The sequence below is a fragment of the Eleutherodactylus coqui genome, chromosome 6 (genome assembly GCF_035609145.1).
Source record: "Eleutherodactylus coqui strain aEleCoq1 chromosome 6, aEleCoq1.hap1, whole genome shotgun sequence".
Taxonomy (NCBI): Eukaryota; Metazoa; Chordata; class Amphibia; order Anura; family Eleutherodactylidae; genus Eleutherodactylus; species Eleutherodactylus coqui.
The window spans coordinates 68878863-68891499 of NC_089842.1; the positions used below are offsets into that span (position 1 = coordinate 68878863).

General features: G+C 51.0%; 1 protein-coding gene across 1 annotated transcript in view; it reads right to left on the reverse strand.

The window, feature by feature from the left end:
* Window positions 1-12637, reverse strand: part of LOC136632211 (cytochrome P450 2A13-like) — a 60197-nt gene that overhangs the window by 25301 nt on the left and 22259 nt on the right. Inside the window, exons 3-5 of the mRNA XM_066606941.1 lie at window positions 6728-6877; window positions 5516-5676; window positions 5247-5423 (exon numbers count right to left, since the gene is read on the reverse strand). Of these exons, the coding sequence (XP_066463038.1) occupies window positions 5247-5423; window positions 5516-5676; window positions 6728-6877 (488 nt within the window). The remainder of the gene's footprint in view (window positions 1-5246; window positions 5424-5515; window positions 5677-6727; window positions 6878-12637) is intronic.

Below are 12637 nucleotides of genomic sequence, written 5' to 3' on the forward strand. Positions count from 1 at the left end.
TAATATACGCTGCATACAGTGTCTGTCTGGTGTTTCACCTCACCATTTAAAAAAAATAGAAGCAAAATACTTAAGGCCTACCACTGGCCTTTGGCCACTTCACTGCTTCTGCGCTGTGAATTCCAGTAGCTGATTCACACCTACGTCTCACTATAGGCTTGCGCATAATTGTTTCCTGGCTCTGCTGTGCGCTCCGTAAGCGAAGTCAGCTTCTAACCACAGGCCAATAAGCGGCACATTTAATTACAGCGTTCTGTTTCTGCTCTACTCGTAATACACCATGCTGAGGGGTAGGGGTAGGCCTAAAGGACGTGGACGCGGGCGAGGACACGGAGGCCCAAGTCAGGGTGTGGGCACAGGCCGAGCTCCTGGTCCAGGTGTATCGCAGCCGACTGCTGCGGAATTAGGAGAGAGGTAAGTTTCTGGGGTCCCCAGAATCATCTCACAATTAATGGGTTCACGCGGTAGACTTTTATTACAAACTGAGCAGTGTGAGCAGGTCCTGTCGTGGATGGCAGAAAGTGCATCCAGCAATCTATCGACCACACAGTCTTCTAGGCCGTCCACAGCTGCAACTCTGAATCCTCTGGCTGCTGCTCCTTCCTCGCAGCCTCCTCACTCCATGAAAATGACACATTCTGAGGAGCAGGCAGACTCCCAGGAACTGTTCTCGGCCCCCTGCCGAGATTGGGCAGCAATGGTTCCTCTCCCACCAGAGGAGTTTATCGTGACCGATGCCCAACCTTTGGAAAGTTCCCGGGGTCCGAGGGATGAGGCTGGGGACTTCCGGCAACTGTCTCAAGAGCTTTCAGTGGGTGAGGAGGTCGATGACGATGAGACACAGTTGTCTATCAGTGAGGTAGTAGTAAGGGCAGTTAGTCCGAGGAAGGAGCGCACAGAGGATTCGGAGGAAGAGCCGCTGGACGATGAGGTGACTGTACCCCACCTGGTTTTCTAAGCCTACTGAGGACAGGTCTTCAGAGGGGGAGGAAAGTGCAGCAGCAGGGCAGGTTGGAAGAGGCAGTGCGGTGGCCAGGGGTAGAGGCAGGGCCAGACCGAATAATCCACCAACTGTTTCCCAAAGCGCCCCCTTGCGCCATGCCACTCTGCAGAGGCCAAGGTGCTCAAAGGCCTGGCAGTTTTTCACTGAGAGTGCAGACGACCGACAAACTGTGGTGTGCAAGGTTTGTCGCGCCAAGATCAGCCGGAGAGCCACCACCACCAGCATGCGCAGGCATATGATGGCCAAGCACCCCACAAGGTGGGACGAAGGCCGTTCACCACCTCCGATTTGCACCACTTCCTCTCCCCCTGTGCCCCAACCTGTCACTGAGATCCAACCCCCTCTCAGGACACAGGCACGACCATCTCCCGGCCTGCACCCACACGCTCACCACCGCTGTCCTCGGCCCCATCCAGAAATGTCTCTCAGCGCAGTGTCCAGCCATCGCTAGCGCAACTGTTTGAGCGCAAGCGCAAGTACGCCGCCACGCACCTGCATGCTCAAACGTTAAACGTGCACATAACCAAATTAATTAGCCTGGAGATGCTGCCGTATAGGCTTGTGGAAACGGAGGCTTTCAAAAACATGATGGCGGCGGCCCCGTGCTACTCGGTTCCCAGTCGCCACTACTTTTTCCGATGTGCCGTCCCAGCCCTGCACGACCACGTCTCCCGCAACATTGTACGCGCCCTCACCAACGTGGTTACTGCCAAGGTCCACTTAACAACGGACACGTGGACAAGCACAGACGGGCAGGGCCACTATATCTCCCTGACGGCACATTGGGTGAATTTAGTGGAGGCTGGGACCGAGTCAGAGCCTGGGACCGCTCACGTCCTACCCACCCCCAGAATTGCGGGCCCCTGCTCGGTGGTGGTATCTGCGGTGGTGTATGCTTCTTCCACTAAACCACCCGTGCTGAAAGCCGTGCTGAAACTACTCAGCTTAGGAGAGAAGAGGCACATGGCCCACGAACTGCTGCAGGGTTTGACAGAGCAGACCGACCGCTGGCTTTCGCCGCTGAGCCTCCAACCGGGCATGGTCGTGTGTGACAACGGCTGTAACCTAGTGGCGGCTCTGCAGCTCGGCAGCCTCACGCACGTGCCATGGCTGGCCCACGTCTTTAATTTGGTGGTTCATCGGTTTCTGAAAAGCTACCCATGCTTGTCAGACCTGCTCGGAAAGGTGCGCCGGCTCAGCGCACATTTCCGCAAGTCCAACACGGACGCTGCCACCCTGCGGACCCTGCAACATCAGTTTAATCTGCCAGTGCACCGACTGCTGTGCGACATGCCCACATGGTGGAACTCTATGCTCCACATGTTGGCCAGGCTCTATGAGCAGCGTAGAGCTATAGTGGAATACCAACTCCAACATGGTCGGCATAGTGGGAGTCAGCCTCCTCAATTCTTTACAGAAGAGTGGGCCTGGTTGGCAGACATCTGCCAGGTCCTTGGAAACTTTGAGAAGTCTATCCAGATGGTGAGTGGCGATGCTGCAATCATTAGCACCACCATTCCTCTGCTATGCCTCTTGAGAAGTTCCCTGCAAAGCATAAAGGCAGACGCTTTGCGCTCGGAAACGGAGGCGGGGGAAGACAGTATGTCGCTGGATAGTCAGAGCACCCTCATGTCTATATCTCGGCGCGTTGAGGAGGAGGAGGAGGAGCATGAGGAGGAGGAGGGGGAAGAGACAGCTTGGCCCACTGCTGAGGGTACCCATGCTGCTTGCCTTTCATCCTTTCAGCGTGTATGGCCTGAGGAGGAGGAGGAGGATCCTGAAAGTGATGGCAGAAGGCGCAGTTCCGAGGGCCAGGTAGCTGGTGAGGCGCGGAGATCAGGCAGCATGTACAGCGCAGGCAGGGGAACACTCTCCAAGGTCTTTGACAGCTTTATGGCTCCCCAGCATGACTGTATCACCGCTCCCCAGTAAAGGCTGAGTTGGCAGGAGCACTGTAAAAGGATGGTGAGGGAGTACGTAGCCGATCGCACGACCGTCCTCCGTGATGCCTCTGCTCCCTACAACTACTGGGTGTCGAAGCTGGACATGTGGCCTGAACTCGCGCTGTATGCCCTGGAGGTGCTTGCTTGTCCTGCGGCTAGCATCTTGTCAGAGAGGGTGTTTAGTGCGGCTGGGGGGGGGGGGGGGATCATCACGGATAAGCGTACTCGCCTGTCAACTGACAGTGCCGACAGGCTTACACTCATAAAGATGAACAAAGCCTGGATTTCCCCAGACTTCTCTTCTCCACCAGAGGACAGCAGCGGTACCTAAACAATATGTAGGCTGCACCCGCGGATGGAAGCATCGTTCTCTATCACCATAAAAAACGGGGACCTTCTAGCTTCATCAATCTGTGTATTATATTCATCCTCCTGCTCCTCCTCCGGAAACCTCACGTAATCACGCCGAACGGGCAATTTTTCTTAGGCCCACAAGGCTCAGTCATATTACTTTTGTAAACAATGTTTATATGTTTTTAATTCTCATTAAAGCGTTGAAACTTGCACCTGAACCAATTTTTATTTTAACTGGGCTGCCTCCAGGCCTAGTTACAAATGAAGCCACAGTAACCAAAGCGATTAATGGGTTTCACCCACCCTCTTGGTTGGGCATGGGCAATTTTTCTGAGGTACATTAAAACTGTTGGTACACAAATTTTTTGGGGGCCCTCACCTACAGTGTAATCCTAGTAATTTTTATGGGCTTCGCCTTCACTCATGGTACAGCAAGGTGTGTGGGGTTGGCCTACCCTTTTGCTGCACAAATGTAACTGGGGCCTTGTGTATACTGCAACTACTGAAATGTGAAAGAGACTGTTATCTTCCTAAACTGCTGCAACGGGAATGTTACTGTGGCCTGTCTTGACTGCTACTACTACTGAAATGGAACTAAGACTGTGCTCCCCCTATACTGCTGCTAGTGATATGTTACTGGGGCCTGTCCCTAATGCTACCGCTGAAATGTTACTAATTCTGGGCTCTGACTATACCGCTGCTAATGCTGTGTCACTGTGGTGTGGAAACGGAGGCTTCCCAAAGACATGATGGTGGCGAGGCCCTTTCCCACCAACGCGGTTACTGTTAAGGTACATATTACCAGTCTGACTGGGGCATGCACTGTGGGCCGAAGCCCACCTGTATTGTATGTGACGTTAGCTCTGCTGAGCAGGGCACTGCAATGGGATTTGTTTATGTACCGCCGATGGGTTCCAGGGAGCCACCTATGCTGTGGGTCCACAGGGACTTCACATTAGTGATTTGTACTTGCCAGTGTCTATGTATTAAAAACCCCGGTCAGACTGTGGCATGCAGTGTGGGCCGAAGCCCACCTGCATTTCATCTCACGTTACCTCAGCTATGCTGGGCAATGCAATGTGAATTATTTATGTACCGCCGGTGGCTTCCTGGGACCCACCTATGCTGTCGGTCAACACTGAGTTGTAACTGTATGTGTCTACTTATAAAGAACCCCAGTCTGACTGGGGCATGCAGTGTTGGTCGAAGCCCACCTGCATTTCATCTGACGTTACGTCAGCTGTGCTGGGCAATGCAATGGGAATTATTTATGTACCGCCGGTGCGTTCCAGGGAGCCACCCATGCTGTGGGTGCACACGGAATTCCCATTGCGGAGTTGTACCTGCCTGTGACTATTTATAAAAATATGAGGCCAGCGTGTGGCATGAGAGCAGTTGAAGGCTGCGCAGGGACACTTTTGTGTGCGCTGTGGACACTGGGTCGTGCGGGGTGGTTGGGCAGCATGTAACCCAGGACAAGTGGCAGCGGAGTGTCATGCAGGCAGTGATTGTGCTTTGTTGGAGGTAGTGTGGTGCTTAGCTAAGGTATGCCTTGCTAAGGAGGGTTTTTCAGAAGTAAAAATTGTTGGGAGGGGGGGGCACTCTTGCCGCTATTGTGGCTTAATAGTGGGACCTGGGAACTTGAGATGCAGCCCAACATGTAGCCCCTCACCTGCCCTATCCGTTTCTGTGTCGTTCCCATCACTTTCTTGAATTTCCCAGATTTTCACAAATAAAAACCTTAGCGGAGCATAGGTCCCATACAAAAATACTCGAGTCGCCCATTGACTTCAATGGGGTTCGTTACTCGAAACGAACCCTCGAGCATTGCGGAAAGTTCGACTCGAGTAACGAGCACCTGAGCATTTTGGTGCTCGCTCATCTCTACTTGCTAGGTAACAAATCTCTAACTAGGTCCCTGTGCAATTTATATGGAACAAACTTACCTGTTCCATCTTAATGAGGAAGCAGTCAATGAAATCCCGAGGGTCATTGAGATCCAAAGCTTCCTTATGCTTTCTTATACTTTTTACAATAAATTCCTGAATACGTTCAAAACCAATGAATGTTTTTTGATGAGGTCCTGGGATCTTTCCCATTAACTTTGGATAAGCATTGTACATCTGAAAGAAAATAGTGTAGTAAAGTCATGTCATGTAGACATGTAACACCTAGCATTAATGCATTTTTGGACTGGAAGCAAATCCTTACTTACCTGTGCCCAAACAGAGCTAAATCCTTTAAAGAGTTCATTCAGGTCACTTAAAAGCTTCAGAAACTCTTTGTCCTCATACTCAAATCGATTTCCAAATACCACTGAACAGATGACATTTGATACAGCTTTGGAAAAATAGAGTGTTGGATCCAATGGCTGAGCTGTGATTGAACAGGAGGCAACAGCATCATTTTTTTTTTAGTTTTTGAAGACTTGCAGCAATTTGTGTGCTGTAGGCTAGGGCTACATAACAACATATGACATATGACAGAAAGTTGCAAAAAGGTCACTGTACTATTTCAGAGCTGCAAATTTGCTGTTAAAAGAGCAATCAAATTATCAGCAAATTAAAGAAAAGTTGCTGTTGCATATGACTAACATTGATCTCTATGGTGGAAATAGTTGGATAAGACTTGCAATCTGCAACTAAAATCCAACGAAGTTGAATTTTCTGGCACTATCATGTCACAGTTAGACACAGTGTTGCATGCAAGGTAAGTTGTTATGTAGTCCTAGTTTTATGGCATCTGTTATCAACAGGAATTGACAGAGAAAGGCCATAAGTGAGAACCTTGATGAGGATTGTCAGAGCACACAATCACTGCCTTCCAACAAATCATATACTTGAGTTGTTACTACCAGTGAAGTAACTGGTAACTGATGTCATGGCAGTTTGTGCCATGTCATACTGCTGTGTAGAGTTCTGTCACATTATGCGATATTGTACTGAATATAATAATGTATTTGACTAACATGCACTTTATTACTAGCACTGAGCTATTGATGTGAATTGGTAAATTAATATGAAGTGTCCCTATAAGGCACTAATACTTTGTAGCAGTGGGCATGTAAATTGGCTGAAGTCAGGGGTCATGTGTGGACGCTGTAGCGTTGTGCCACATTGGTTATATCCTTGGAAGGTCCAAGTTATAAATAGGGGGAACTCAGTCCACCTTGTGGTAAGGCAGTTTGAGTGTACAAGGACAGAGTGCAGCTGAACTAAGGTGCGCCTGCTATGAGTTAGTTAGCAATGCAGAGGACAGTCACATGAAAAATAAAAAAACACTCATGAATGTAGAGTACTTTTTGTTATTTTTTTCCAACTCTTATATGTCCAACTATTGTACTTATTAGTGACAGTAAAATCTGCTGAGATAAGACACTTTTGAGCATAAATTTCTTTAATGATGTATATGTTTGAGCAGTTCTTACCTTGACTCTTTTGTAATTCTTCCATAAGGAACTGGGTCTCTTCTTGAATTCTCTGTTCAATGCTTCTTTTACCCATCCCAAAGTTCCTTAATGTCATCAGAGAGAAGCGGCGTAGTTGTTTCCAGTGCTCTCCATTACTGCCTACTACCCCTGAAAAAAATAGGAAGAATGTCTGGTAAAAATATTCTTTGCTGGAAGAATGCTGGAAATGGTAAAGAAGCAATTAAAGGGCACTTTTCATAATGAAAATATTGTAGCATCTGGGATCACTGTCTTTTGCCCACTGTGCCCCGGTCAAGATTAAAGAAGCTGTGTCAAGTTATAAAGTTATCCCCAATCCACAATATAGGGGATAACTTTATGATTAGAGATGAGCGAACGTACTCGTCCGAGCTTGATACTCGTTCGAGTATTAGCGTGTTCGAGATGCTCGTTACTCGTGACGAGTACCACGCGATGTTCGAGTTACTTTCACTTTCATCTCTGAGACGTTAGCGCGCTTTTCTGGCCAATAGAAAGACAGGGAAGGCATTACAACTTCTCCCTGCGACGTTCAAGCCCTATACCACCCCCCTGCAGTGAGTGGCTGGCGAGATCAGGTGTCACCCGAGTATAAAAATCGGCCCCTCCCGCGGCTCGCCACAGATTTGTTCTGACATAGAGGAGGGAAAGTGCTGTTGGTGCCGGAGCTGCTATAGGGAGAGTGTTAGGAGTATTTTAGGCTTCAAGAACCCCAACGGTCCTTCTTAGGGCCACATCTAACCGTGTGCAGTAGTGTGGAGGCTGCTTTTTGCAGTGTTGCACATTTTTTTTTTTTTGTATGTCGGCCGTGCAGAGCATTGCGCCCTGCAGTAATTATACATACTCCAGGGCCAGTAGTGGTGGTGAGGCAGGGACAGAAGACATATATTGTGAGGCAGGGACAGAAGACATATTTATTGAATATAGGCAGTGGGCCTTTGCAAAAACATTTGGGGAAAAAAATCTATTTGGGCTGCCTGTGACTGTCCTCAGTGTTCTGGGTCTGTGCTGGGTGTAGTTGTCCTGCTAATTCATACGCAGCCAGCTAAGTGTTACAGCAGGCTTGCGCAAAATTATTTCCTGGCGTTCCGTAAGCGAAGTCAGCCTCCAACCACAGGCCAATAAGCGGCACATTTAATTACAGCATTCTGTTTCTGCACTACTGGTAATACACCATGCTGAGGGGTAGGGGTAGGCCTAGAGGACGTGGATGCGGGCGAGGACGCGGAGGCACAAGTCAGGGTGTGGGCACAGGCCGAGCCAGTGCGGTGGCCAGGGGTAGAGGCAGGGCCAGACCGAATAATCCACCAACTGTTTCCCAAAGCGCCCCCTGGCGCCATGCCACCCTGCAGAGGTCAAGGTGCTCTACGGTGTGGCAGTTTTTCACAGAGACGCCTGACGACCGACAAACAGTGGTGTGCAACCTTTGTCGCGCCAAGATCAGCTGGGGAGGCACCACCACCAGCATGCGCAGGCATATGATGGCCAAGCACCCCACAAGGTGGGACGAAGGCCGTTCACCGCCTCCGGTTTGCACCACTGCCTCTCCCCCTGTGCCCCAACCTGCCACTGAGATCCAACCCCCCTCTGAGGACACAGGCACTATCGTCTCCTGGCCTGCACCCACACCCTCACCTCCGCTGTCCTCGGCCCCATCCAGCAATGTCTCTCAGCGCAGCGTCCAGACGTCGCTAGCGCCACTGTTTGAGCGCAAGCGCAAGTACGCCGCCACGCACCCGCACGCTCAAGCGTTAAACGTGCACATTGCCAAATTGATCAGCCTGGAGATGCTGCAGTATAGGCTTGTGGAAACGGAGGCTTTCAAAAGCATGATGGCGGCGGCGGCCCCGCGTTCCTCGGTTCCCAGTTGCCACTACTTTTCCCGATGTGCCGTCCCAGCCCTGCACGACCACGTCTCCCGCAACATTGTACGCTCCCTCACCAACGCGGTAACTGCCAAGGTCCACTTAACAACAGACACGTGAACAAGCACAGGCGGGCAGGGCCACTATATCTCCCTGACGGCACATTGGGTGAATTTAGTGGAGGCTGGGACAGAGTCAGAGCCTGGGACTGCTCACGTCCTACCCACCCCCAGAATTGCGGGCCCCAGCTTGGTGGTGGTATCTGCGGTGGTGTATGCTTCCTTCACTAAACCACCCTCCTCCTCCTCCTACGCAACCTCTGTCTCGCAATCAAGATGTGTTAGCAGCAGCACGTCACCAGCAGTCGGTGTCGCGCGGCACGGCAGCACAGCGGTGGGCAAGCGTCAGCAGGCCGTGCTGAAACTACTCAGCTTAGGAAAGAAGAGGCACACGGCCCACGAACTGCTGCAGGGTCTGACAGAGCAGACCGACCGCTGGCTTGCGCCGCTGAGCCTCCAACCGGGCATGGTCGTGTGTGACAACGGCCGTAACCTGGTGGAGGCTCTGCAGCTCGGCAGCCTCACGCACGTGCCATGCCTGGCCCATGTCTTTAATTTGGTGGTTCAGCGCTTTCTGAAAAGCTACTCACACTTGTCATACCTGCTCGGAAAGGTGCGCCGGGTCAGCGCACATTTCCGCAACTCCAAGACGGACGCTGCCACCCTGCGGACCCTGCAACATTGGTTTAATCTGCCAGTGCACCGATTGCTGTGCGACGTGCCCACACGGTGGAACTCTACGCTCCACATGTTGGCCAGGCTCTATGAGCAGCGTAGAGCTATTGTTGAATACCAACTCCAACATGGTCGGCGTAGTGGGAGTCAGCCTCCTCAATTCTTTACAGAAGAGTGGGCCTGGTTGGCAGACATCTGCCAGGTCCTTGGGAACTTTGAGGAGTCTACCCAGATGGTGAGCGGGGATGCTGCAATCATTAGCGTCACCATTCCTCTGCTATGCCTCTTGAGAAGTTCCCTGCAAAGCATAAAGGCAGACGCTTTGCACTTGGAAACGGAGACGTGGGAAGACAGTATGTCGCTGGATAGTCAGAGCACCCTCATGTCTATATCTCAGCGTGTTGAGGAGGAGGAGGAGGGGGAGGAGCTTGAGGAGGAGGGGGAAGAGACAGCTTGGCCCACTGCTGACGGTACACATACTGCTTGCCTGTCATCCTTTCAGCAAGTATGGCCAGAGGAGGAGGAGGAGGATCCTGAAAGTGATCTTCCTAGTGAGGACAGCCATGTGTTGCGTACAGGTACCCTGGCACACATGGCTGACTTCATGTTAGGATGCCTTTCTCATGACCCTCGCGTTACACGCATTCTGGCCACTACGGATTACTGGGTGTACACACTGCTCGACCCACGGTATAAGGAGAACCTTTCCACTCTCATTCCCGAAGAGGAAAGGGGTTCCAGTATGATGCTATACCACAGGGCGCTGGTGGACAAACTGATAGTAAACTTCCCATCCGACAGCGCTAGTGGCAGAAGGCACAGTTCCGAGGGCCAGGTAGCAGGGGAGGCGCAGAGATCAGGCAGCATGTACAGCGCAGGCAGGGGACCATTCTCCAAGGCCTTTGCCAGCTTTATGGCTCCCCAGCAAGACTGTGTCACCGGTCCCCAGTCAAGGCTGAGTTGGCGGGAGCACTGTAAAAGGATGGTGAGGGAGTACGTAGCCGATCGCACGACCGTCCTCGGTGAAGCCTCTGCCCCCTACAACTACTGGATGTCGAAGCTGGACACGTGGCCTGAACTCGCGCTGTATGCCCTGGAGGTGCTTGCTTGTCCTGCGGCTAGCGTCTTGTCAGAGAGGGTGTTTAGTGCGCCTGGGGGAATCATGACGGATAAGCGTACCCGCCTATCAACCGACAGTGCCGACAGGCTTACACTCATCAAGATGAACAAAGCCTGGATTTCCCCAGACTTCTCTTCTTCACCAGCGGACAGCAGCGATACCTAAGCAATACGTAGGCTGCACCCGCGGATGGAAGCATCGTTCTCTATCACCATCAAAAACGGGGACATTTTTGCTTCATCAATCTGTGTATAATATTCATCCTCCTCCTCCTGCTCCTCCTCCTGAAACCTGACGTAATCACGCCGAACGGGCAATTTTTCTTAGGCCCACAAGGCTCAGTCATATAATTTTTGTAAACAATTTTTATACGTTTCAATGCTCATTAAAGCGTTGAAACTTTCACCTGAACCAATTTTTATTTTAACTGGGCTGCCTCCAGGCCTAGTTACCAATTAAGCCACATTAATCAAAGCGATTAATGGGTTTCACTTGCCCTCTTGGTTGGGCATGGGCAATTTTTCTGAGGTACATTAGTACTGTTGGTACACCAATTTTTGGGGGCCCTCGCCTACAGTGTAATCCAATTAATTTTTAGCCCACCTGCATTACAGCTGACGTTACATCGGCTGTGTTGGGCACTGCAATGGGATATATTTATGTACCGCCGGTGGGTTCCAGGGAGCCACCCATGCCGTGGGTCCACACGGAGTTGTAACTGCATGTGTCCACTTCTAAAGAACCCCAGTCTGACTGGGGCATGCAGTGTGGGCCGAAGCCCACTTGCATTAAACAAGACATTACCTCAGCTGTGAAGGGCACTGCAATGGGATACATTAATGTACAGCCGGTGGGTTCCAGGGAGCCACCCATGCTGTGGGTGCACACGGAATTCCCATTGCGGAGTTGTACCTGCCTGTGACTATTTATAAAAAAACGCGTTCTGACTGGGGCATGCAGACACCTTGACAGAATGAATAGTGTGTGGTACATAGGTTCCCCATTGCTATGCCCATGTGTGCAGCTCCTGATGGCGGTGGCACAGTATTATATTTCTCATTGCTTCTGTACAGCATTGTGGGCTATCGCCCCGCCCCTTTTAAAGAGGGTCGCTGCCTAGGCGTGCCAACCCTCTGCAGTGTGTGCCTGCGGTTCCTCCTCATGGCAGACGCACTTATAAATAGACATGAGGGTGGTGTGGCATGAGGGCAGCTGAAGGCTGCGCAGGGATACTTTGGTGTGCGCTGTGGACACTGCGTCGTGCGGGGGGGGGGGGGAGTTTGGCAGCATGTAACGCAGGAGAAGTGGCAGCGGAGTGTCATGCAGGCAGTGATTGTGCTTTGTTGGAGGTAGTGTGGTGCTTAGCTAAGGTATGCATTGCTAATGAGGGCTTTTCAGAAGTAAAAGTTGTTGGGATGGGGGGGGCACTCTTGCCGCTATTGTGGCTTAATAGTGGGACCTGGGAACTTGAGATGCAGCCCAACATGTAGCCCCTCGCCTGCCCTATCCGTTGCTGTGTCGTTCCCATCACTTTATTGAATTGACCAGATTTTCACAAATGGAAACCTTAGCGAGCATCGGCGATATACAAAAATGCTCGAGTCGCCCATTGACTTCAATGGGGTTCGTTACTCGAAACGAACCCTCGAGCATCGCGATAATTTCGTCCCGAGTAACGAGCACCCGAGCATTTTGGTGCTCGCTCATCTCTATTTATGATCGATGGTGGAACGACTGTGGGGACCCTCACTGATCACAACTTGGTCCTCAAGTGAATGGGGTGGAGGTTGCACAACTGCTCCATTTACCTCAATGACAGCGCCAGAGATTACAGAGTTCAAGCACTTCAGCAATCTCCCGCACTGTCACTAAAGTGAATGAAGTGGTGGGACACCTGAGCGATTTCTGCTTTATTCATTCAGAGTCTGACTGAACCCCAATTCTCGGGATTCGTGGAGGTCCCCGCAGTCAGACCCCCACCTATCATAAAGTGAAACCCTATACTGTAGATAGCGAATAACTTTATAACTTAGTACAACCCCTTTAAATGGAGAGGTGGCACTATATCTCTTTTAATAACTATGGGCTTTATATAAACAGTAAAGCTGAATCTGCTTTGCTTTTTCAATAATATACATAGACTTGAATGGAGATCCATGGACACATGCTC